The sequence below is a fragment of the Ixodes scapularis genome, unplaced genomic scaffold, assembly GCF_016920785.2.
Source record: "Ixodes scapularis isolate PalLabHiFi unplaced genomic scaffold, ASM1692078v2 PGA_scaffold3__209_contigs__length_174095766, whole genome shotgun sequence".
NCBI lineage: Eukaryota > Metazoa > Arthropoda > Arachnida > Ixodida > Ixodidae > Ixodes > Ixodes scapularis.
In genome coordinates this window covers 85,992,525-86,019,288 of record NW_024609868.1, presented here as the reverse complement: position 1 = coordinate 86,019,288, position 26,764 = coordinate 85,992,525, and the positions used below count along the sequence as shown (strand labels likewise).

General features: G+C 42.9%; 1 protein-coding gene and 1 pseudogene across 1 annotated transcript in view; both read left to right on the top strand.

Moving 5' to 3' along the window:
- LOC115310225 (sorbin and SH3 domain-containing protein 1) overlaps positions 1–25,527 on the top strand; it is a 242,712-nt gene extending 217,185 nt beyond the window's left edge. Inside the window, exons 20-27 of the mRNA XM_042292521.1 lie at positions 2,498–2,612; positions 3,089–3,199; positions 5,104–5,224; positions 7,275–7,317; positions 8,407–8,464; positions 10,409–10,485; positions 14,141–14,318; positions 21,478–25,527. Of these exons, the coding sequence (XP_042148455.1) occupies positions 2,498–2,612; positions 3,089–3,199; positions 5,104–5,224; positions 7,275–7,317; positions 8,407–8,464; positions 10,409–10,485; positions 14,141–14,309 (694 nt within the window). The 3' untranslated portion in view covers positions 14,310–14,318; positions 21,478–25,527. The remainder of the gene's footprint in view (positions 1–2,497; positions 2,613–3,088; positions 3,200–5,103; positions 5,225–7,274; positions 7,318–8,406; positions 8,465–10,408; positions 10,486–14,140; positions 14,319–21,477) is intronic.
- LOC115310227 lies at positions 15,387–17,341 on the top strand (annotated as a pseudogene).
- Positions 25,528–26,764: the final 1,237 nt, after the last annotated feature.

Below are 26,764 nucleotides of genomic sequence, written 5' to 3'. Positions count from 1 at the left end.
GACAAGTTTGAAAGAGCAGACGACAGTTCGAACGCATGCGAAATGGATTGCGGGCAAGAAGCACCGCGTCCCGCGTCCACACACCTTTGGAATGTTACGTTGTCGGCGTCTGTGTGAGTCTGCATACTCTTTTTCGCGCCGGAATTGTCGAATCTATGTCCCCATAGCAATGTCTTACTACTTTAATCGCCTGAGCGAAACTATCAAGGCTCGTTATACCGCTAAACTTTGCGTAAATAATTTGACTTGCGGCGATTCATTTCACGTGGACGCCACAGAATGGACGCCAAAACCACGATGAGAATCTTCTAGATATTTTCGGTCGCGACGTCGCTCGTGCTGCAAAAGTGTAGAAGGTAGCGGCGATGATCGACGTCGATACTGAAATTCGGAAGCGGAAACAGACCAAGCGTAACAAGTCTGTGATGGCCACTGGTACCAATGATCAACATCTTGTATGTACTGTTTACACCGAGCCTACTTAAGTCGTTTGAGGCCTGCAATTTTTTCTTATTGCAATCACCGGGTCAAAGTTTGGTCTACGGGCCGCTTTTGTTTGAACGAGCAGACGACAAAAAGCAGACAAGTTCAAAAGAGCAGACGAAAGTTCAAACGATCAGGCGGCCGTGTGAATTTGAAGACGCACTGACCCCGCGGGGGGCCCGGACAACTTGGCGGTTTCTTCTCGTTCATGTTGGAACAAAACAAATATATCTGGCGACCACAAAGTGTTGCCCGCACAAGCAATCGCAGTTCGACATCGTCTGGTTTACCCTTTTCACGGCTACTATCCACCTACTCGGACGAACGGAGCGGGCAGAAACACATGAAAACTGATCTCAAACCTTTCCAAACTCTTTTGGCACAGCCCCCGTCGCAGCATTTTGACGAGAATGCAGGTTTTTTGTCTGGTTTCTCCGAAAAGAACACAAGAATGCATGTCTCGCACGGCGACTTCTGCCCACCGCCCCAGACCGGAAGTGCGTTCGACGCGCCACCGCCGCGGCTTGACGTAGGAGAGTTGAGTTGGTGTATAATCTGGAAAATATGAAAAATTAAAAAAAAAAAAAAGTTATTCAGGCTCTGCAAACACATGACAAGCTTTGTTATGTTTGCTGCTTCATTTATTTCTTTCATTTAATTAGCCTTTGATTCAGATTGACATGTAGCCAGTTTTGCCAGTGTGGCAGCAATACAGTTTATTCATGCCATGTCAGAATCCTTGCACTAACTCAGGTCATGCCTGCAGGGTCTCTATGCTCCAGTGTACTGCAGGGAAGCAGCAAATAAGTCAGCAACTCGGATTACTCTGTTGCTGTAATGCACTTGACTAAAATGTTAGGCAAAATGCAAAAGTCTTTTTGCATGATTTATGGCAGGGGTTCTCAAACTTTTTAGTCTCAAGGAACCCCATGAAGCCTCAAAAACTGCAGCGGAACCCCTGCCCCGCCCCCCCCCCCCCCCCCCCCCCTCCAAATTTTCGAACCGAGAAGCAACAGATGCACAATTGTAGGCAATTTTGCTTGTGTTCCTTCCCATATATCCCCACCATATCAATCGCAATGTCAGTACAAAGTGAGATGAAGGCGCTTTGCATGGTCCTGCCGCGCAGCCTGCGGTGTGGGGGGGGGGGGGGGGGGGGGGGGGGGGGTTGCAATTTGGGTGTTTGCGGAACCCATGAGACCAGCTCGTGGAACCCCTGTGTTCCCCGGAACCCAGTTTGAGAACCCCTGATTTATGGGAAGGTTGTTTGAGCACTGTGCGACACTGTTAGCACGAACATGACTTTGGCACTTTTTTTTCTTTTGCTTCCAAAGGGTACTTACTAATGGTCATCAAAATTTACCATTTATGTTAGTATCCCAAATGAGCACTTTCCACTCCTATAGTAGTTTTGATGACAGTCCTTCAATACTGAGAAGAAAACTGACAACGGTTTGTTTGTGCCAACAGTGTCGCAGAGTTTCAAACAGCATGCAAAAATTTTTAAAAAAGTCTGTACTATTTGTTGGCAATACTAACTTGCTTTAAAAAGTAATATTGTCTTCGGAACACCATTTCATATGCCTTGCTTCAGATAAGAAATAGCCTTGTTTCTTGCTAAATATTGTGGATTTTTTTCACGACTGAGATGCCAGTAGAAATGTCAAAGTGAGAAAGATGCATGGTTGACACCATGGAAGTAGTAAACTTCTGGAGGCGACATGACGCCACCAGAGGTGAAGCCAGAAGTGTTAAGGGACACAGCCACCAACGATGACCAAAACCAAGAGATGCTGTTGGACGAAAACAAGAGCTGACTTGGCGGCAACAGCTCTTTTGGTTACCAAACAGCTGTTGGTGCCAAGTCAGCTCTCCTTTTCGTTCAATAGCGTCTCTTGGTTTTGGTCATCGTTAGGGGTTGTGTCCCTTAACACTTCTGGCTTCACCTCTGTTGGCCTCATGCCACCTCCAGAAGCTTACTACCTCCATGGCTGACACACTGTCCCCACTGCAGGGAGGTGAGCTTGAGGAAAGGCGACTTGGTGTACATCACCCGCAAGATTGACCGCAACTGGTACGAAGGGGAGCACCACGGTCTCGTCGGGATCTTCCCCGTCAGCTACGTGGAGGTAACGACTCTTCCTGGAACTCTTGAGGGTTCTTTGAAAAGCTTCTGGCCCAAGTGCAGAGGGGTCTAGTCAAGATCCCATCAGTCTGTTGCTTTTCGACATAGTATACCTAGTTCCCTCCAGAGTCTGCACGCCTTTTCCCAAAAGAGTTGAAACTCGGTATATTTCTTCCGTTTATGCACTCATTAATTTTTGAAAACAGTTTTGGAGTTTTTATGAAATGGCGTAAATACTCCTCAAAATAATACGAACTGCAGAATGTTCAAGATGTGCTGCATGCTTTCATAAACTAGCTGCCAATTATGTCTCCTCACATCTGAATACCATTACCTGTTACATATTTTTTTTTTTTTTTTACTATTTGATGTTAGGCAAAGAGAATGCTTTACGGAGATTGTAGGCTAATGAAATCCTGGTTTCGTGAGGTCGCGACGCTCTAGCACAGCCTTTGCTGAAACCTTCTTGTGGCTGGGCAGGTGATTCCGGTCGAGAGCGCCAATCTCCAGCCACGCAAAGCGCTCGAGGGCTTGGCACGTGCCAAGTACAACTTCTGCGCCCAGACGCCGGTGGAGCTGTCTTTCTTCCGAGTATGTCACTTTCCATATTTTTCGTACATTCGCGAATGCGTAGGATTCCGACAGATAGAGAAGGGGTGCTCACCCTCATAGTGAGGGGTGTTCTAATACCACTACCGTAATATCCCGAGTCATCGCCCACCCCCCTACCGCCTGAAATTCATTAAAAAAGTGGGGTGGGCCATGTCTCGGTGGGTGAGCACAAACACTTGAAATAAAGCGGAAAAAACCGCCTATTTTTCTCTGCGTATCTAGCGCTGATGCACAAGAGATACATCAAACTCAAAACTTGATTTAGTTTCATTGTTTTATCGAAAAAATGCTCACGAAAGAATATTTTACTATAGCGAAGTCCGTTGCTTGCATACGCGCTAGAAACACCGCCGATCTGCATTTAGCGCGAACGTTTGTTCCGTGAGAAAATGTCACCACTATGTTCTCCTAGTTAGTAAAAAAAAAAAAAAAGAAAAGTCTACAAGAAAATAGAAAAACCGACCAGGCGCAACGAGCGAGCGAGCGAGCGAGCGGACCAAAGGAGCGACCAAGAGCAATGCTGGGAAAGCGGGAAAGCCGGCGGTCGCGTTGGAAAATACTTTGGCGTCGGGCCAAGTCGGGCGCCTTGTCAATCGCAAGCTCTTGCGCAACTTTCTTGTTTGGCGCGTACATACGTGCGTCCGTGCACGGCGGGCTATCAATGCACGGATTTGGACGCTCTGCAAACGTCTGTGTAGGGCGTTCCAGCAAAGCTTTATTTACGCGTTGGCTTTGCCTAAAATATTGCACAACCGCGGTCGCGACGGGCGAGAAGAAGGAGCGGGTTCGCGGTGACCTTACTTCGGCGGAGACAGACTTTGACCTAACACTCCGCAATTACATTAACAAACTCTTATTTTGTTATCTCCATCGTTTTCTTTTCACACGGATACACGACCACTTTGGGGTCGCTCACGGAGGAAATGCGTAAACAAAAAGAAGTGTCTTTCCCTCCTTCGTTTTACTTTCTCACGGACGTCCTCCAACTGTAAGGTCCACGGCCGCGTCATTCGGGTAGGATGAGTGTTCGCGGATCGCAGAGTCCGCGCTGAGGTATTTGAAGGGGTGGGCGATGACTCGGTGTTTTTTCGGAAATCGATATTGGCCCAAAAAATGGGGTGGGCGATGGCTCGGGGATGGGCGATGACTCGGGATATTACGGTAGGCATTTTCTTGGTTCTGATGCAATGTCAGATTGTGAGAGTTTAGTTTGAAAGGTAATTAAAAATCATCACCGCCGTTTTCATTTTTGTACTTTTTAACTTTTTGAGACTGATAAGCTTTAGAGGCTTTAATTGTACAGTATGTTGCTCATTAATAATAGTGGCTCCTGTGGGGTAAGTCACGCTGACAGGAAGGTAAAACGACAGTTGGGATCCATATAAGGCACTACCCTGGCAAAATGTTCTCTGGCTTCTGTAATTCTTGTCCTTCAAAAGTGGTAATTGCATAGTCTCGTAGTTCCTATATCGTCGGGGCTGGTTCATTGCCAGGTCTACTTACAATTGCTCTGTTTATTTTTTAGGTACAGTTCACTGGTACAGTTCATAGGTACAGTTCACTGGGTTTCCTGATTATTTTTTTATGTTGATAAGCATGCAGTTCTGTGTTGCAAGGATGAAGATCACATGTTCAGAGTGGCAGTTCTCTCTTGCTCAAGTGGTGCCAGGAAGCTGACACCACTTGAGCAAGACAGCATTCAGATGTCTGCCCAACACATTTTTGGTCTGTGCCTCACGTACTCAAAGACAAGTTGTCTTCCTGATGTATCGTTAACCCCGATGCAGTGTGTCCCAACACCTGTTTTGTTTTGTGGCTCGAGAAATGAATGTGGTCATGCAGTGGTAGAATGTAAGAGCCAGCCCCCCATTTCGAATGCTCAGGGTGAAACGGTGGTGCTGATGCGTCGTGTGGATGCCAACTGGTACGAGGGACGCATTGGGAACAAGCGAGGCATCTTCCCAGTATCCTACGTGGAGGTGGTCACGGAGCCGCAGGAGCTTGGTGGGTCACAGCTGGTCACAGCTGGTTTTAGTGAGCTTGTCCTTAAAAAGACACTGAACTTTCCTCTAAAGGAATTTTTTTTAAGTGCTGGATAGGACAGATACGTTTCCCAAATAAACTTGTCCAAAACAAAAAAAGGAAAAAAATTGAATTAGGAGCAATTCCAAAACAGGTTTCTATTTCAAGACGTTGATCCCCGAAATAGAAGCGTGTTTCGGGATCCATTGAACAAATCTTGCGGCGTAAATATTACGCAAGTTTGTTTTTTGACACGTCTAATCTAAGCACTCAAAGGGTCAGTGCAACAATTTTAATGTCGAAATATTTTGCAGCTTGTATTTTTTGTATTGTTTATCTAGGCACAAGCGATAAAGCACGTGCCACCTTCCCCTGAAAGACTGCTATTCCACTGCGTAATCGCAAAGGAAAAAACACATTTTTTGCTGATCTGCACTCGCGTGTGGCAGTTGCGGAAGCTATGGTGTCAAGTTACGGGGGTACACAAAAGTAAACAAAACCAGTCCTCCTCCATTGCTGCATTCGCCGTCAGCCCCGTGGCGAGCCTTCCTTCGTCTCTATCGCTCACCGCAACCTTCGGCGATGCTAATGCTTGAAAAGTCAACAGTCGCAGAGGGGGCTCTGAAGGGCTGGAGGCTCTGAAGACAGACCCCAACGGGAAACCAGGTGGTGCCCCGGTGACATCACTCGAAAGACGGCACGAGAGTTGAGGAGAAATTTGATCTTCAATTTATTTCATTTTTTAAAATAAAAACCAGCGCGCAAGAAAAAATTATTTTCTGTTCTTCGTTCTATAGGTGACACAGATTAATTCCCTCAGTTTATTGGCCGAAGTGAAGATCGTTGCACCACCCCTTTAAAGGAAATTTTGAGGGGAGGTTATGTCCTTCAAAAAAGTTAATTTGAAAGGCAGTGTTCTTTTTTCAAGTGTATTTCATGCAGTGGGACACAGACCTCAGCTAGAAGCTCTGTTTTTGCTCTATGTTCTCAAAGAGTAAAGCTATACGCACGGGGTCATGCACCTCGACCGAAAATGGCTATACGCACGATGCAAAACTTTGTAAGTCTCGTATAAAACGATGGTCAAAACGATGAAGCGGGCGTAGGTTGATGAAAAGGTGTCTGCTTCATACGCAGTGGACCCAGGTTCAATCCACAGAGTGGGCTTACTTTTCTTTTTCTCAACCATTTTTTTTGTTGAGCAATTGGTGATATTTGCGACATTTCTTTTTTACTATTATCACTGAAAGAACTGAATGTTGTTGACTAAACTTCACAGAACTGAAGGGTATGGGACTCCCTTTCCAGAGGTGCATTGGGGGAAAGTGAAGCTTGGGTTGCCAGTTAAACGCCGCGAAGCGTCGTGTAGGGGGGGGGGGCAAGTGGCTTAATAGTTTAGTAATGAGCAGCCACAGACAGTTGCTGCGAAGCAGCATGAACACAGGCAACCCAAGGTGGGTTATCACGCTCCCCAGTGATACACGCGCCGTTCAAAAAGGGTGACCCAAATGGCATGAGTTCCCCGCGTCGTGTGTATAGCCAGGACCGGTTGAGTCGCATGACGTCGTGCGTATAGCTTTACTCATTCTCAAATAAAACTGTGGATGTTTCCTAATCTGGCAACTGTGTAGCCCTCTTCTGAATGCCCGGAATTTGGCTTTCTCTAGCATTGCTGATAATCAAACCAACAAGCATGAAGCAAGATCTTCTGTATGTCCCAAATCAGACAAGTTTTTTTTTTTTTTGCTTGTAGTGTAATGCATACAAAAAACAAAAAGGGGGCATTGAGACACATAAGTTGAGAATGCTTTAGGCACATGGACACTGTGTTCACCAGGAAGTCATGCAACTCCTTGTTATGTATATTGCCTGTTTCTGGTGGCAGGAAATTGAGAATAACAATCCTCGATTTTTAATGCTATAAACTGTCGTTTGTTCCATATGCAACATGTATCAGTGTTATTCTGAGATTTATTTTGCCATGGTTCAAAAGTTGCCTCTTAATCTTACATAGCTGGTTTGTCTTGTACAGTTGCAACAACCATATCTCCCAAGCCTCCTGCAAGCCCGGTGTAGTGAGTATTATTCTTGTGAACCTTTCTGCTACAACCAGGTGTGCTTTGTATATCTATATTTTTATTTTTTAAAAATCATTTCTGCCAGTTGACATTTTCTATCTTATTTCATGACCTCCTGCCATTCAATAATGTGGCATAACGTACAGTATGAAACTGATTAGGGAACATATTTATTAAATTGTATGCAGTTGCTGCCTGTGCCACAGGGAAGGGCAGATAATTTAAGGGTTATAGGGGAAAAAAGTAGGAAATATTTTTTGACCATTTTGTATAATTAGCGTCCTTCGTTTTCAGTTTTTATTTTTTATTTTTACATTTATAACATAATTTCCGAAATAAGAGGAATGTTTTTAAAAATTTGGACATCACTCTATTAAAAATTATTTTTTAGTTTTCTTTGAATTGTTTTGGACTACAACCCTAAACAGAAAAGCACGCAAAAAAAAAAAAGCAGGGTTAAGTTGGATGGCTTTAACAGCAAAATGGGCAAAACCCATTGAAGACCTGGGGAGGTTTGAACCCCTAAACTAGGGGTGCACAAAAGAGCAAGGAACGAGGACACACAGAGGACAATGGGGACAGCCATCGGAGCAAGATAAAACTTGGACTAAGTTTTATCTTGCTCCGATGGTTTTTGAGGACGAACATTAAAATAGTAGTGGGCAAAACTAAAACCCGAAAACGAGGGACCCTATGTATAATCTGTGTGCGGAAGCAGTGCTGTCGATATGAGACTGCTCTCATTGGTCAGAGATTTAGAGGCTATTGGCAAGGCGGCTATCTGGAGAGTATAGTAGCTGTCGCTCTGACAAACAGCTTCGACATATGCTATATTGCCATGTGGTGTTCATGTTGATGTTGTGGGAAGCCAGAAAAGAAGGGGGTTAGCAAGGGTGACGTTGCATTCCCTAATCATATCATGTTGAGTTTCTTACTCCAACCTTAAGCTCTGTTTATCTTTAGTCTACACAAACGATCTTGAGTTAGGCTCACCGAGTGAACCTGATAGATTGAAGTTTGGCAATGATTTATTCGGAGCGTTAGTGCCAGCCTGCTTCAAATCTTCTCCGTCTGCTCATTTCACAGCAGTCCGCTGGTGAACGGCGGCTCTCTTCAGAGGACATCGCCAACGTATGCCTATCCGGTGAGTTGCATTGAGGCTTTTCGTGTGTGCCTGACTTACATGTGTAAGTAATAAAGTACTACAGCCAATCTCTAGGTTGTTGGGGCTCAAGCAGAGGATTAGTCTCAGTTCTCACCCCTGTCAGGCTGGGAATGAGTAGAGAGTGAGAGTTCGGACATAAATTTGTCTGATTGCACACATAAATGGTCAGACAGTACTTTCTCATTATGACACAATAGCTAAAATTTCTTTGGTTTGTAGATTAAAAGTTTGTAGGCTCGATGCATTTTGTTTTCTTTCAAAGGCACACAGAAGACAATGTTTAAGTACTTCTACAATAATGGTGTTTTCTCACCATCTAAAGTTTTCAGCATACTGCCAAAAGTTTCTCCAGAATGTTTAGGCAGTACCGTATTTACTCGCACAATGAACGCACTCGCGTAATAAACGCACCCCCCAAGTCGGCTCTCAAAATTTCGATTTTTTTTTTCACTCGCGTAATAAACGCACCCCCAACTTGGGCGTTAAAATTTTGACCCCCTCCCCCCACGCGCGCGAAATGAACGCACTTTTCTACATTTTCACAAAATGCGCCGCAAGACAAGGACAGAGTAAGTGACACAACACGAAGCGCTTCGTGCTGTGTCACTTACTCTGTCCTTGTCTTGCCGCGCATTTTGTGAAAAAGTAGTCATGTACCAACTGGCCCATTGTCACTATTGATGCACTTTTCTATCCTGGTGCAGCGAGGTCGCGAATGCATGGGCAGCGTGGGCGAACAAAACGCCTTGCAAAAGGCGCTAAAAATATTCACGAAAATCCAACAAAAGCAAGAAAAAAAAAAAAAAACATGGAGAAAAGTTTTTTTTTTTATTTTTTTTTATTTTTACACAGCGCAGTTTGGATTTTGGGTTTGCGCGCCGCCGCGCGCAATGACGTAAGAATGAGAAGCGGAGAAGCGCTCTAAGCGAACGAAACAGCTTGCGAAAGGCGGCAAAAAGAAAAAAAAAAAAAGGAAAAAAAAAACACCTTTTGCACAGCGCAGTTTGGTTGGGGGTTCGCGCGCCGCGCGCAAGGAGTAAAAGAGGAGCGGAGAAGCCCTCTGAGCAAACGAAACAGCTTGCGAAAGGAGGCAAAAAGAAAAAAAAAAGAAAAAACACGAAACTAAGAAAAAAAAAAAAGAAGAGCTTTTTTTTTTTTTTTTTTTGCACGGCGCAGTTTGGTTACGGGGGTCGTGCGTCGCGCGCCGCGCGCTAGGAGATAAGCGGAGAGCCCTCGCCTAAGCAACACCTAAGCAAACAAAACAGATTGGGAAAAGCAGCAAAAAAAAAAAAAAAAAAAAAAAAAAACCCCAAGGAACTAAAAAAAAACAGGAGTTTTTTTTTTTTTTTTGCACAGCTTAGTTTGGTTAGGAGGTCGGGCGCCGCGCGCAAAGAGATAAGAAGTTACTTAGATTTTTCAGGATAAAAGGTCAGTTCATTATGCCAGTAAATACAGATGCAAAAATTTTACTTCGCGTAATGAACCCCCCCCCCCCCCCCCCAACTTTGCATTGATTTTTCGGGAAAAAAAAAAAGTGCGTTCATTCTGCGAGTAAATACGGTATGGTATTTTCTCCGGATAGAGAGCGTGCTAAAGATAATGACCAAAATCACCAGTTTTGCCAAAGTGCTGAGAGAAGGACGTGGTGTCTTACTCTAACTCGACACACACAGCTACAAGAGACCGGTGTATACCACACACGCTTCTTCATACAGTTGTGCTACCGATATGATTGGTTCACCTTAACATTTAATCAGTCAAGCAAAAGATTGTTCATATATATAGAGTAGAACTTAGAATTTATGCTGTTTGCTGCAGCTATAAAACTAAACCTTAGCTTAAGTGTCTTCTTAATGCATATTATACTCTGTTCTGCCTGCTAGCTTGCTTCTAACTGGCAGTTGTTGCCCTTCTGTTTTCCAGCAGGAGTCGCTGCAGACCCGTCTCAAGCAGCCGACCACCAGCAGCCTGCATGTGGATGCACACAATGAGCCCATCTCGTGAGTTCTCATTCAGTGTTGCTCTTGTTTTGTTTGTTTATGATGTTACTGATTCTGTGTGAGATCCCAATTCATATTGAAGTGATGAAAGTCATACAGCATAAAATCTGTTTAAGAGCCCGGGGTACTTCGGCAATTTTTTCACCCACCCCAACTAACTGCATCTTCAGAATCCCCGGCCTTTACCCTTTCCGTTTTGCGCTATTTAGTATCGCAAAATTCAGAATAGTTATTGTGAAATCGGCAAATGAAAATGATGCCAACACCAAGATTTAAATAAACCTGCGCTTTTCAGTGCCACGATGCCATTGGCAGGCTTGCCAGTCGAGCAAGCTGTCTACTGTATTTACTCGAGTAACAGCCGCACTATTTATGAACAAGACCCTTGCGTCTACTTTCCCACAGAACACATATACAGCCAATCATTGCGTTGCACATAAATAACATAGCGAATAACCAGATCAAGAACATGATTCTCCATACTAATGCAATCTTCACAGATAATATCTTTGCACGAAGACGTTATCTCTGTCCTATAAACAGCTGGAATCATGCTGTGGATCGCAGTGATTGGCAATCTCCATGCACCGCAGAAAAGCGAACCCTCAGGTTTTCTTCATAAACAGTGCGGCTATTAGTCGAGTAAATATGGTATAATAGATGGATGATGCAGAAAATTTGTTTTGCGCTGCTGCATGGGTGCTGGAACGAGCTTTGAAAGCATTCATTTGACACCATGAAATTGCTTGGAATCAGTTGGGAACAAATCCTACAGTCCAAAGAGTGAACTCCTGCCTGCTGCTGGTGTCACTTTTCTCTGATTGCCAGTAGAGACTTTCAGTTTGAAAAACAAGGCAAATTGTAAATTCAAAAATTTTCGCGAAAAAACAATACATTTTGCCTCGTATTTGGGGTACTGTTTCAGCAATGTTTGCTGGCGTGTTTAGCAGATTTTCAGGCCTTTGGAACCGAAAATATAGCCATCCATTCAAAATACGCCGATCGTCATTAGGAGATTGAGTTGATAGGGTTAACTCTTTTCTGAATGTGGGAGGTATAGTATTTTAATTTTTGATTCAGTATCCAAGTGGGGATATGTCCTAAACCCTTCACTCAAACTTATAAGAATCTTCAGGGTGAATAGATTTCAATTAAGAATGATGGCATCTAAAGTTTGTTTCATAGGCCAATTCTACACCATGCTACTTATTAAGCTCCAGCAAAAAGTGACTTACCATAAAATACCAGGAGAGCAGCCACCCCGTTTTCACTGATAACTGGGTTATTCTAGATGTGGACGCTTGTGTGGTCAAATCAGGCGCTTAACGTACAAGTTGCAGAATTCCCCAGTTTGGAAAATGTTAGTAGTGGGCGCTTGAATGAAGAGGGCACTTCCGCAGTGTATTACGGTAATTAGGAAATATATTAACAAGAGTAATTGTAACTTACAAAATTTGTAGTTTGATATGCAGTGGAATACCCATAGTGCAACTTAAGATAAAAATGAATTATAAAAAATTCAATTCTAGAGAAAAACAATGCCACCCAAGATGAACAAGATATTTTCACAAATTAGTGTCTTAAAATCTTCAATTTTCATTATAAAAAAATTGTAACAAAATAAGTTGGTGACCTAGTTGGTTGAACATCGTAAAAAGTATTAGCGCGAAAGACCAAGGACTAGGAAAAACAGGACGGGACAAGCGCTTGTCCTGTCCTGTCCTCCCTTGTCCTTTGTCTTTCGCGCGAGTATTTTTATGATTTTCATAAAAAAAGGGAGTTTTTTCTGTTTCTGTTTTCGTTTTATGTTTTTCTTTTTTTTTCTTATCTCAGATAATGAGTGCCTTAACTTGTTCATCTGGTAATCTCAGTCCTGGACACGCCTTAATTAAGGCTTTACATTTTCAAAACATCAAATGATATAGTATTTCCTCCATAGTACAACATTTCCTGCCAAAAAGTGAAACTGAGAACAATGCATTTAAAGTTTCAACTTTAGGGCTTTCTATTTCTTACGAGTCCGAGGCACACAAAGTTCACCTGGAGCATAGGTAGCACTTTCCTCTCTGAGACTTTGTTGTTCCCCTGGCAGCGGCTAGCAGCTTGCATCATTTGTGGGCAAGCTATAACTTTGGTAGCAGGCATTCCTTGGCATATAAACTGCTAAGAACTGAGGCAAGTGATACTAAAGAAGAGCGGCAAATTAGCAGTATGATCGGAAGTGGAAGATACTGTCAAAAGGCGCTGCTGAAGACACAATATCACGTCACCGGCAGGACTAATCACAAGCCCCGTTGCGGTCTCAATCAACAAGATTCCTCATACCACATTTTCCACATTTTTTTTCTGTTTGTATGTATGGAGTTCTCCTGGCCATTGATACCTTTAAACTTGGGAAGCTTCTACAAGCTAAATGCAGGCTAAATGGTGCTTCCAATGAGGTGGGGAGTAGCCCTAATTAAAACTGTAAAAATTTGCTTCCCGCTGACTCAAAAGGCTGCCGGCATGCCAGAAATAATTTTTTGTGCAATAAATCTTGCATGTTTCTAAATTAAAGTTTCTGAAACGATTCTTTGGAAGTTAATAAACATGAAATAACATTTCTAAAAAAAACATTTTTTTCTCAAAATTTGGAATTCCTAGGTCCTATTCCCGCTTAAGGTGAGCACAGTACCTGGCAAAATATGTTAGGGCATTGAGAACTTCATTGGTCGGAGGACTTGTGCTCTAGACTAGTTCTGACCTTACAAGACTATTATTGATGCCTAGTATTCTCTTTGCTTTTTTCTCCTCTGTTATGCAGTGTCACATGATGTCTCTTAATATATATATGAAGGAATGATCAGTTGGTTAATAAATTTATCTCTTAGGACTATTGGGAAATTCTCCTTTCCCTAGTGTTCATGAGAGATGTCTCATAATACCCTGTAAGAATGTATGAAATTGAACCCAGTAAAAAGCATAGGCCAGTGCTCCAGATTTTAAACTTTTGGCTGGTGTTCAGCTTTACATATCAATAAGTAATCACCATGTCATTAGTGCTTTTTGGTGTTTGAGTGTTGTAGTGTTTGTCTAAAAAAGCTATGTGTTTACATACAGAATCAAGCATGAACACTTTTTAAGTTTTTCTCAATAAACCTTGCCCATTGTTGGTATCATCTACAAGTTACGTAATGCATTACGCTCCAACTATGGTGGCATGTCTTCAACTTGATTCCGTTTCCTTGACTTCTAATGCCAAGCGAACCGATGAACATTTTTATTGCTGACCCAAGCTGTATTAACTAAAAGTTAAGACTTGGATAAGTACATACGTGGGTTTTCTGTGGCATACCACCAATACTGTTCACTATAAAAACAACAACATGCGGGACACACTAGCCATTTGGGTAATTTTTGGCAAAAACACTCGAATCTCATTAGTTCGAACTCAAGGGGGACCAAAAATTTGTTTGAGTACCAGTTGCAGCGTAAATTTTCTGTATATTAACTTTGACAATAAACTTACTCGTTCAACGACTAATCAGCCATTCTTGAGACAAGGCACTCGGTACGTCCTTCACTTATGTTCCAAATGCTTCAGAAAGTAGAGTGTGGGCACTCATTGCGACACGAGTGCACGCTCGGTATTTTATGAACCTCCGTCGTTGTGCAGGTATCGAGTGTTGTACACGTACAAGCCCCAGAACGACGACGAGCTGGAGCTGTTTGAGGGTGACACGGTGTTTGTGATGGAGAAGTGCGACGATGGCTGGTACCTTGGCACCTCCCTCCGGTCGGGCCTCTTCGGCACTTTCCCCGGCAACTACGTCGAACGGATATGAGCGTCCCTGGTGAGGAGCCCTCCTTTGCCCCCTCCCTTCTTGGCACGCACTGACCGTACTCCGTTTCCCTTTAGGGCGTGCCGCAATGGACGTTACGAGTCGCATTAGCTAATCCGGCTTTCCGTGCGTGCCACTTGGCTTCGTGTTGCCGGCGTCGCTCCGCCCGACCATGATGTCACGTGAAATGCTTCGCACTCTGGATTGGCTCATGTCTCGTAGTGTCGGTTGCACTCAACCCCAACACGAAATGGAGTATGGAAGGCGTCTGCAGAGGAACCCGTAGCTTCAAGCTGCTTGCAGCAATGGGATGCTAGTACGTATGTCTGGAAGTTGCACCCAAAAGATGTCTTCCACTGGTTGCGTTGCCATACTAAAATATTGATTCTCAAATTCACTCCGCATGACGCAAGCTGATTTTCGACCTGGACATTGTAGTAGGTATAACAGGGTGTCTAGCGACCGGGAAATCCTGGAATTGTTAGGGAAAATTTTAAGTATCGGGAAAAATCAAGGAATTGTCAGGGATATTGTTAAAAAGCGAGCCCAGTCAGGGAAAATGAGCCAAAAAGGCTATCAAGTTTTCTGAGCAAAGGCTCGACGACTTGGGGACAGAAAAATAGGCAATAAATTCTGCTTAGAGCGGAACGCAGGCTCTGCTGACCGAATGTAGTGTGTGCTACCCGATGCAAAGGGAACAGCCGACAAATTCAGTCCAAGCCATGCGTTGGATTGGATTGGATTAAGGGCATGACACTAGGCTATATTCAGTTAAAGCCACTAGACTTAGTAACAAATGGGAAAGCCACAGACCGCAATCCAATCCAATCCGAAAATATCTGATACTGTCGGATGCAGCCATACATTCGGTTATTGACATGTGTCGTTGAGCGTCATGTTTCCATCGTTTTTCCGGAAGTGGCCTCTTCGTTGACGATGTCGGTGGCAAGAAAGTGCTTGTTTAATCCGGACTGGACGAATCCAAATATATCGGAATATGCAAGTTGGATTAAGTTCATGCAAAGTGATCCTCACAGTGCTCAGTGCTCAGTGTGCCGCAAAACGTTTTCTTTGAGCAACATGGTAAACACGGCAATTTCCAGTCGTGCATCGAGCAAAAAGCACCTTGCTGCTTTGAAGTCGCAGTCAAGCCGTTTCCAATCTGGACTTCTGTCATTTTTTACGGCAGCAACGAACGTTTCGACCGGATGTGGCGGAGACCGCACATGTGCCCTGGAGGAGCCTGCAGTCACCTCAATAAGTGTGAAGACGTCGATGAGCGGCTTTCTACTGAAGAGCGCTGTGACAAAGGCTGAGATAATTTGGTACTTAAACTCGGTAGCGATTCACGGATCCCTTCGTTCTACAGCAGCATCGGCCTCACTCTTCCCTATCATGTTTCCCGCGTGTGAAGTCGCTGCAAAACTTACTTTAGGGAAGACCAAGGTAGGATATACCATCTGCCATAGTATTGCGCCCTACTTTCGGAATAAGTTGCTAACAATCCTCGCCAGTGTGCATTTGTAGTCGTTTCGTTTGACGTGTCGCTCAACAAAGTGACTCAGAAGCAACAGATGGATGTGCTTGTCCGATATTGGGACACTACCAGTGGCACTGTGAAGACGCAGTACCTCACTTCGTGCTTCCTGGACCACACCTGTGCGGAGGACCTGGCATCAGCATTCACGGAGGCCACAGAACCGATCAAGCAAGCGAAGATACTACAAGTTTTTATAAATGGCCCTAAGTTTCTAAAGTCGCTGAAGGAAGAACTGAAGGAATCGGACGAGAGCCACAATATTCTGGACATTGGAAGTTGTGGACTGCACGTAATCAATGGTGCATACAAGGCAGGCCATGCTGCAACTGGTTGGGAGGTAGAAGCATTTCTTCGCAGCAGCTAGAACCTCTTGAAATATGTGCCTGCTCATTGTGCTGATTATGCCAACTTCACCGGGAATACACTATTTCCTCTTAAGTTCTGTGCAGTAAGGTGGCTCAAAAACGGCAAGGTCATCACCAGGGCATTACAAGTTCTCCCGAACTTGCAAAGTTCGTAGAGTGCTCAACAAAGGCAAACAAGCGACTGACATGCTCCAGGTACAGCGCCGTTGTGAACGCACTCGGTGATCAGCTGTTGCCGGCAAAACTAGCTTTCATGCTGTCGATTGCTGAAGAACTGGAGCCGTTTTTGGCACAATTTCAGACCGACAAGCCAGCGGTTCCCTTTCTTTCGACGACACTGCATGACGTTCTACGATCGCTGCTTGCAAGAATTCTTGAGAAGGAAATCCTGAATGCTGCGGAAACGCCCTTTAAGCTACTGAAGGTTGATTTGGGGCGTGTCCCAAATCAACCTTCAGTAGCAAAAACCCGAGAACTGTATAGCTGTAGCCGCCTTTGACGTTGGGTTTGCCACAAAGAACGAGCTTCGCAAAGTGCCCAAGCTACCACAGCTCACCTTTCTCAAATTCAAGAAAGGCTATGTTTCCTTCAATAAGGTGTGCTCCCGAAAAGTGATGGAGAGGTCACCGTTAAAGTATAAACTAACTAGGTGTGCCAGCTGCTTGGATCCAGCATTCGTATTGTCTCCGGAGGCTGACCGCAAACGACTGACCCTCGCACTTGAAGTACTTTCAGAAGGCCAGTGGCTAACTGGTCTACAAGCAGAACGGGTCCATCGTTCCTATGTACAGATCTGTTCATTGGGCCTTGCTTAGAAGAAACTGAAAGATTTTGACAGGAAAGAAGAGAGGCTGTACGTTCTGTGGCTAGATCTCTGCTCCCATGATCACAAAGAGCTGTTGTCTTTCATCAAGATCATTCTATGCTTGTCTCACTGCAATGCTGCTGTAGAAAGAGGCTTCTCAGTCAACAAAGAGTGCATTGTTGAAAACTTGAAAGAAGAAACGCTCATAGCGCTGCAAGTAGTACACGATGCTGTACTGGAAGCAGGCGGCGTGGACAAGGTTGAAATTACTGACAAGATAGTGCGGATGGTTCGCAATTCCTACAGCGTCTTTCAAGAGAAATAGCAGAAAAAGAAGGAAGAAAGTTGGGAGGAGTCAGATGTTCAGAAAAACAAGAAAAGAGTGGCCGCTCTTGTGAAAGAACTTGAAGAACAGAAGCGAAGGCTGCTCCGCAAATCACTACTGGAGGCCAGTCTCCTGCAAGAAAAAATCGGCTCCTTTAAGAAGTAAGATGTGTGCTTGGACAATTTTTGTGGAATAACTGACATTCTTAAGTAGCAAGAGCAGATTTTGTTTGCATAAACTTAGTACAATATTAGACAATCTAGTCGGATACCCTAATTTGTGCTGAATAATATTGTGCTTTATTTAATAAAAAAATGCCTTGTGTTGTAATGGTCTTATATATTTAACTTCCTCTACAATGGTCAGGGAATTTCACCTGAAATTGTCAGGGAAAACCTGGAAAAGTCAGGGAATTTCAAAATAATAATTTGCTGGACACCCTGTACAGTGAAACCCGTTTAGAACGAACCCACATCGAACTCACGAAAAATTTAAATCAAAATGTATGTAAAAAGTACTTTTTATAACGAACAACATATTGGCTATATCAAACTTTTTTTCCCCTGGGAAGGCTTCCAAAAACGCGCAAACAACCGTCTCTCAGCCAATGCCTTTGCCCGAAAAAGTGTAGGAAAACAAAATTCCAAAAGCTCGAGCTGCAAACAAAAATAAGTGAAGAAAAGCGATTCCAAAGGGGCACAGAAAAAAAAAAAAAAATCTTTTAAGTGCAAAGCGGTTGCTTACGAAGAAAAGCAATTTAAAAAAGAAGATAAGCCAAAAAAAATCTTTCTAGCGGGTTGTTACAAGGTGGAAGCGAAGAGATAAGAAAAAAAGAGACGTTTTCGCCTCCTCTCCCTTTGCACCCTGTTTCACCTAAAGTCACTTCAGTTTGACCTAGGGGGCCTTCATGTCCCGCCGAAGAGAACTTGAAGGCACTCTAGTTTGACCCTCCTCACCTTGCGCGTTCACTTGGGGCTTGACACGCCATGCCCCAAGAAGCAATAAGCATATCGCATTTCAGATTCCATATCATTGTCACATGCCGTTAAAAGCGTCCACCACAGGCAAAGCTCTCTCTCTCTCTCTCTCCCTCCCTCCTTTCTTCTCGTTAATTTAGTCGTCGTTTGTTGACGTCTTTCTTGTCCCCATTGCACTTTCTGTTCACTATGCGGGCCAGCTAGTTCGCGAGCGAAATGACGACGAAGCAGCGGCAGGCTCTGCCACTTTCTGACAAGGTCGACATCATCAGTCGTGTGGAGCACGGCGAAAAGAAATCAGACGTTGCCGCCGCCTACAAGATCCCCAGAAGTACGCTGAGTACAATTCTTAAAAACAAGTCTGCCATTCGAGACAAGGCCCGTGAACGGCCGAACGCGGACAGCAGGCGCATCCGCAAGCTGGCGTACGACAAGGTGGAAAAAGCACTATACCAATGGTTTTTGGACATTTGTGCGCGGAACCTGCCGGTCTCCGGACCGATGTTGCAAAGCAAGGCTAGAGATTTTGCATCCCTCCTGAACGTTGAGGGCTTCACCGCTGGATCTGGGTGGCTGCAGCGATTTAAAGATCGATATTTAATCGTCGGGAAATCGTAGCTGGGTTTTGCTATATCGAACTACTTGCTATATCGAACTGATCGTAGCGTTTCCTGCTGTTCATTATAAACGGGTTTCACTGTATAACCAGGAAGAGGCATCGTCGATTGAATGAAATTTTAATGTTTCGTGTTATGTTTTCGTTTCGGGGGAAGGATAGTACTGGAAATTGTAAACTTCACATGCCTTACTATACTATGCAAGTATACTGGCGGTTGCACTGAACATCAGCCAAAATGTTTGCTGAAAGTTACGCATCGCACATAAATGAGATAAGTACTGCGTCTGTCATTGTCAAGGGGGCCTATTTATTTAGAAATACATGGAATTTAGGATAATTAAGTTTTAAATTAGATTTTCATAATTGTCTTCCTAGTGGCATAGTATAAGATATTCTATAGGTGAGGGCACACAACACGGCGAATGCTGCACATGATGAACTAGATAAAGTTCCATTGGGGGTGCCCGAATAGCCTTAGCCATCAGCGTCTCTGCCGTCCAAGCAACGCAACTGAGAAAAATATAAAAATAAAAAAGTTGTGTTTATGGCACTTGGGCGCACGCTCTTTCTGTTCGGTGCGTCTGCTCTTATCTTGAAGGACGGTCGCTTGAGCTCTGTGCCAGAGATCTGTCCGCCTCAAAAAAACGTGTTTATAAGACTGTTATCGCCGCTGTTGAGGGACAAAACTAGGGTAGTGACAAGTCAGTGTCTAAGCAACACGCATAGCGCAAGTACTAAGTTCTGCATGACATGGGGCACCCAAAAAACAATGTTAAATACAGGCGAGTCTCCTATAGAGATGCATGGGAAACTGGGCTCGCGACAGACTGCCACTAGCCGCATACCGGAAAGTCATCTGGCGGCGCCGCTTGCAACCAAGGCGAGGGGGAGGACTTTGTCTGGCAGCTGCGACGCGCTCGGTGTCTACATTTGTGTAAATATCTTACACCAGGGTTAGTGGAAACAAATAGGTAGCTTCAAAGAGGAACTTGGTGGGCACCATCAAAAACCACTATACCCGTTTTCACCTCAAAATTGTAGTAAAAAAAACCAGCTCCTCACTGAGCCTTACGAATTTCCCCCTTCATGACGATAATTAAGATATATGTAGGTGCAATTTAGATTAGATGTATGTTATCTTATCAAGACGTACACGTTCCAAATGCCAAAAGCATTGCTTTTTCCTCCACCAACCAAATCTTGTAAAAACTACTTCACGCTGCATATGAACAATTCACAAAACTTGCTTTTTCTTGAGGTGAAAACGGGTATAGATCAGCTGTTTTAGAAAGATCTTGAGCTAATGCTTAGTTTGTGGCGACCCTCTACAATAAATACTCTAAATTTAGGAATGTAAATCAGTTTAAATAAGTTATATATATTAGTAGAGAACCGACTCACGTCACTACACTGGTGACCCCTGCAAGTTTTTGTGGGTCCAAAAAATAATTCAACTTCGATGCACCCAAGCACTTTTTCCGTTTCTTATCATCACTATCTTAGCTCTGCCTGCCTTGTGCCTGTAGCACAAGTGGTAACTTCTGTGCACTACCAATCTTTCTAAGTGCTCCAAGTCTTTAAAATTTAGTGATTGAGTAGTTTTTGATAACACTTAGCAGTAGGTTTCTGATTGGAAGGATAATTTTATCTTTACTAGTCATAGAGGTAATTATGTGCAGCTAATTAATTAAGGACTTCATTATCCTAAACAACACATGCTTCACTAAGTTGGCTCCTCAGCAGTGACCAATGTGGCTCAAATAATTTTTTTCAGCAATGCATCGTTTTTTGCTGGAATAGTTTGGCCAATAAAACATCAGAAATATGGCTTCTAGGGGCATCTATAAAGGTGTCAGCCTAAGCAGTGTGTCACTTCACTTTGTGCTTGTGCTCCGTTTCCCCTTACGACGGATCACAACGGATACTTCGAAACTCCGGAGCCTGTCCACAGCTCGGTGTGTGTCATGTAACCCTCTTGTTGTGCTTGTCTGTGCCATGCAGACAACACAATGGAGTTGACTAACATGGCTTGTGACACCTGTTGTAGTCTATTGTAAGTTAAAACAAAGTAAAGTAACCTGCTTAGACAAGTCCATAATCTGTCATCTGGTTTTAGGCTGCACTTAGTATTTACATGCTGCCACCCAGCCAGCTCGAATGTGGTGTCAGTGTGTGCTGACCTCTGAAAAGCAGCTAATTTTTCATTCAGAAAGATGTCCTTTTAGGCTGAAGGAGTTTAAAGGCTGACAAACAAGCTGAAAGGAGGAAACCTCTCCTTTCTGCAGGCTCCCATCCAGACCCACTCTTTTGGGTGAAGACGAGGAAGGGGTGTGAGCAGGAATGGAAGGAAGGGCATTGGAAAGGGGGTTTCTGCCAGGCAGAAAGCGCTACCGGGAATTTCTGTTAAAAAGTTAAAATATCCTAAAACAAAATTGTTAAGGAAATTGTAATACATGTGACCATATGTAGTATTTCTTAGGTTCACAGGTTTCTTTTTTCATTTGTGTAAGACATAAACCCTTTCTTCTGTTCTGTTTCAGTGAATCGACAATGCTATGTCACACTGCTTCATCACCTCAATCGTCCGTCTGCAAAAGAAACGTGGCGCGCAGTTCCAAGACGCTGTGGCTAAAACCACGACATTCGGGGACATATGTCAATGCTGGAAAATGATTCTGTTCTGTGCAGAAGGGATATATATGTCCGCCTTGCCAAGCTAGAAGAGCCAGGTGGTGTGTTTCACTCGCATAATTTGTGCACAATCCAGCAAAGAAAGAGCCACGTTCCGTGCTTGTTCATTCGTTTTTCCTTTTAGTTATTGTTTACTACCGTTGTGCAAGCATTAGGATTTCAAAGTCACTCAGCCAGCTTGCGTTTCAAAGAAGCCCCTTAACATTTCTGGAAACACGGGTTCTTCCGAAAAGTCACTGGAGGAAACAAATGCACCTCTTTTTTATGTCGTTGAGGACTGCGATTCGAGGTGGCTCATAGGTACAACTAAAACGACAAAAAGGAATTGCAGCTTTAATATTTAATGTTGTACTAGTATGATTTCTCTGTATATTATGTTATAACATGGCAGTTTATATTCTATTGTTGTTACACTTGTGTTCTTAACAACATTACTCTTCTAACACGGCTACCCACTTTGGGTGTGTGTGTGTGCGTGTGTCTGACTCTGTGAGTCAAATGGGTTATGTATTTTCAAAGCAGTCATGTGTTCTGTTTTGCGACTGTCGAAGACTTGTGTGTGCATTGAGGGGGATAATTGTACAAACCTCGCAAGCTGTTGCGGCATTAGTGGATAACCCGATGATGCTGGACGAGAGAATTGTGGCATGCCAAATAATTCGGGATGCCACAGAAAACGAGTTTTGGGGGGCGACACTACAGCCAGGACTGCATTTAAATTTGTTTTATCATAATTATTTTTGTTTTATTTTAAAATGCTTATCCTGGAGTTTATTGCAGCATAAATTCTGTTTTTTTACCCTTTTTTCTTCCTACTGCTGCTTCCCGGTCTTTTTTGTCTACAATATTGTAAGTTAAGTGCCCCAACTGGAGGGAATGTGCAATGTTCTGGTCACTTGCTTTTTTCAGAATACTGTATGCATGCTCTGGGGTTCATTTTGCTTTTTCAACGTTACTGCACTCTTCTACTGAAGTTTGTTTTTAGATCACTTCACATTCATCCCATCCCTGCAATGCCTTTAAAAATTTAACTTACCATCTTTTTTTTTTTTTTTGTTGCTGTTAATTTTTGTGAATGCAATATGAATTATTTTTATAAGCTTAGCTTACTGGCCATTCAGGATCCTACTCTTAGCAGTGGTAGTTTTCACAGCATTTTGGCTGCTTGATCCTTCACACTTGCTAAGTGAATTTTAATGTCATACCACTAGACAAGTTAGCGATTCTGGGCCGTTCATTCTCATAGACACAGGCATTATAAACACCTTGCTGATGAGTCAAATATTGCCTCTGTTATAAATTTTTGTACCTTTTTTCCCCAGCAGCATTGACATAAGCTGAAATGTCTGCTCTTTCTCCCTACAAACTGTTGCAAACATAACAGCTAGCCCCTAGGCATAGCTTAAGCACTCTTCTGTCTCAATAGCAAAGTGGCTTCAGGCTAAGGCTAGAGTAAGTGAATGTCCAGTAGAATGTTACCATCCACCTACCTTAGCTTGTAAAAGGTCATCCAGACTTGTAGTAAAATTTTCTTCGCAAAAAGATGTGGATGTGCTATTTTCATATGCAAGTGCATTTTCTTGAGGCACGTGTGAATGTCTGAAGAAAGGCCAGCTGGGAGACAGTGAATGACTCTTTAATAAGTTCGTTCATTTTAGTAGCACATAAAGCTAGGTGCCTTATAAAAATGAATGAGTATTCTTTAAAATCATTTTGCTGGTGTGAATAGAGCTTCATCATCCACTTGGAGGTTTCTCATGTATTGCATGCTAAAATGTATTATAGTGAGGTGAAAACTTACAATCTGTGGAGGGTATTTTACACAACCCCTTTGATATGTATTATTTCAAATTTCGGAACTCTTAACATCGCAAAGAGATGAAGCTTAGGATGCCAAGCATGGAGCTCTATTCAGATGCTTTCATTTCATATTGTGTTATTGCTTATAACTGGCTTACATTGCAATCAATTCTAAACATATTTGCTGGAGCATTTATAGTGCAGGTAGCATTCTTTTCAAGAGCAGTCTTTGTGTTTGCTGTTGCTACAATTGCAGTTATCGAGGAGTCATATTGTTTTTCAGTCCGAACATGTGCCAAGCTCGAGAATTTTAAAAGCTTGTCAGTACAAAGATTGTGCAGCAATTCTTACCGAGGTCTGCAAAGTATCCGTTGCTGTAGGAGTGCCTTTGATTGACTGCCTCTCAGAATACTTGCAGGATTTTCAGTGACTGCCTTTGTGGCCGACGTACACAATATTGCACCAGAAATGTTTGCACTGCACTTATGTTTCTTTAATTTCTACTCAGTCTTTTGTAGAAGTGACTATCAATGTTCTCAGTAGGATCATAGTATTTTACTAAGATTGCTTTGATAGGTTAGTTAAGGATATAGTACTCAATTCTGGTTCTGAAAATGCATGATGACAACATCAACCGTTGAAAACATTGGCTACAAATCATATGCTCAAGAATGTGAGCATTTACAATGTTTACGTGTAATTCAATGTTTATTTGTACATTGCAAGAAATTATTTTGCAAAAGGTACTATATAAAAAAGAACTTATTTTAAGATTTAATATCCCATTCTTTTATTATGACAACAGTATTATAGGCTTAGGGGATCCTAAGTTCTGTAGCAGGTTTCTGGAAGGCATGGTCATTTGCAAAGCCTTATTTGTTGTTACCAAGTCACATTTTTACCATTGCAAAGAGCTTGATTACTCTATGTCGTCTGTGCACAGTGAAATGAATTCCTACAGGTTTTCTCATAGCATAGTCTATTCCTCAAAGTATCATGGCATTTATAGCCTTGTTGACCTGTCCAGATATAAAGAAAACTGCAGTGACTAGTTATAACGGATGCCATGGCTAGCGTTTCCAGTGTCTTGATGTTAGACTGAAGCCATTTTTGCTTTCACTGTTGTGTCATGCCAGAGTGTTGCTTTTTGAGCATAGCTCCTTTGCTAATTGTGTTAGCATATATGTTGGTAAAAAGAGGGTGCTATGTTTTGATCGACAAAAATGTGGAATGTTCAAAGGCCTTGCTTGGAATTCGAGTAATGGAGACAGAATTTATTTTTGTTTTCCCTGGAGTTCAGTGATGCGAAGCAGCTATTTCTAGCGTATGCAGGCACGACAAGCATGTGTCATATTTGTATGCAGCAGTACATTTTGCTTGTTTGTTTGATTTGTTTCTGTGCACCACAAATTAATTCTTTCTTTTTAGGCAGCCTTATTTCATTGGACCCCAAGTTTACAATGACAGGAGTTCCTGTTATATTCTTCATTTATGCTGCTATTATCCGCGAGTTTTTTTTTTTTAAGTTGTGTTTTTTTTTGCTTTTTCATTATGTTTATGTCCAACATTTGAGCATGGTTGTGTTTTTTCCATTCAACGCGTTGCACTAAGATTCGTTGTGTAAGGAAACTGTCGGAAATGCTGCACTACCCTGACAAGGCATGGCAGGTGTTTTCCTTTTCGATTTTTGTTTGGTTCATTGCAGTGATGAGCCATTTTAGGGCATTTTAAGTGACACTGAAGGATATGCCACATGCATCACAGAATGCCGAAGGTGCCGATGCTGCTTGTTTGAGCATCTTGGTGGTACAACTGCTTGCAAGTTTGCGTATTATCGTCATACCTTTTTTTTTTTTTTTTTTGCTTTTCTTTTGTTCAATGTTACAATGATTACAACCATTTGAGGGAAACCCAATCTAGTCGCAGCATGTTTACACCTTCTTTTCTTGTTGAGATCAATGACAGCGTGTTTTTATTATCTGCGAGATATTTTATCTTCCTTGTTGACCCTGTAATCTTGTAGAGGATGCACACTCGAATTGGAGCTGTGTAGTTCAGGTACAAAATAAAACTGGTAGTTTAGCGGATGTTAAAGTGGCCGTCTGTGTGTGGTGATGTTCTTATTCAAGGTGGAGTCACACCCTCGAAGGGTGGAATGTTTTTGGAAACCGTAATCAAAACGAAACCAATATGCGATTGGGGCAATTATCGGAAACTTTGGTGTTCACTAAGATATTCTAAAAATAAACCGCCAAATCCTTTTTTTTTTTTCCAAGTCCAGGTTGTACTCAGAAACTGAAAGTGGGTAAAATAAAGAATGACCGATGATCCGGAGTTCCCATTTTGTCAATCAGCGGAGATGCGATGATATTTTTTTAAAGTCGCAGCAAACCCGCCACAAAGCTGGGTGCATGGAATTTTTGTAAAACCAGAAATTATCAGATGTGTGAAGATTTCGTGCTTTTTGATAGCCTTAGCTTTAAGGTCGAATTTGTTTTGTGGTTTACCTCCGTGCGAGTTGAAGTGTCTCTAGACGGAGAAGGCTTCGTGAAAGTAATATTAATGGGAGATTCCCATAAACTGGAAAGCCGCTTAAAGAGACTGACACTCACAAAAAAATTTTTTTTATTTCTTGCCAGGTGATTTATTATGGTGTCAGAAGACTACCCATTCAATATTTTGGTACAAAGTCACATCTTTTTAATAAAGTCAACAAACGCAGCTGCTCGAAACTGGACTGGGAAAGGAAAGAGTTGACGGAAGTCACGTGACTGTGCAACATTCTTTTTCTCCAATCGACGTATTTTTCAGTTTTTTAGAAGCCACAAGAAATGAGTATCTTATTTTCTATTTTTAATATTGTGTGTGTGCTTTCGATGACCCACGACTTTGATTATATTTGGTGGTTGTGTCTAAACCATAGAAAACGGCACATGACCGCAGAGAAGAGAGCGAGTGTGAAACCGGCCAGTTCTCGACCGGCGGTTTCCAGGCCGGAAGGGAACGAATTTCGAGTTGCGAATTGTTTTCTGGGTAGTTGGGCTCTCACATATCATATGCAAATAAAAACCTTCGCGAGCATAAATACCTTGTCAGTGTCCCTGTAAGGGTACTCTGCCGATTGGTTGAGCTGTTGAAGCAAACTACATTTTCTAACTACCCAGGTTTTACTCTTCCCGGCGTGTCATTTAGTATCTTGAAATTCCGAATAGCTATTGAGAGAACGGCAAATAAAGGCACGATGACAAAACCAACATTCGAATTTCTCCGCACACTCCTGTGGCGTGACACCACTGGCAAACACGAGTAGGCAATCTAAAAATCAGAGTATCTCTG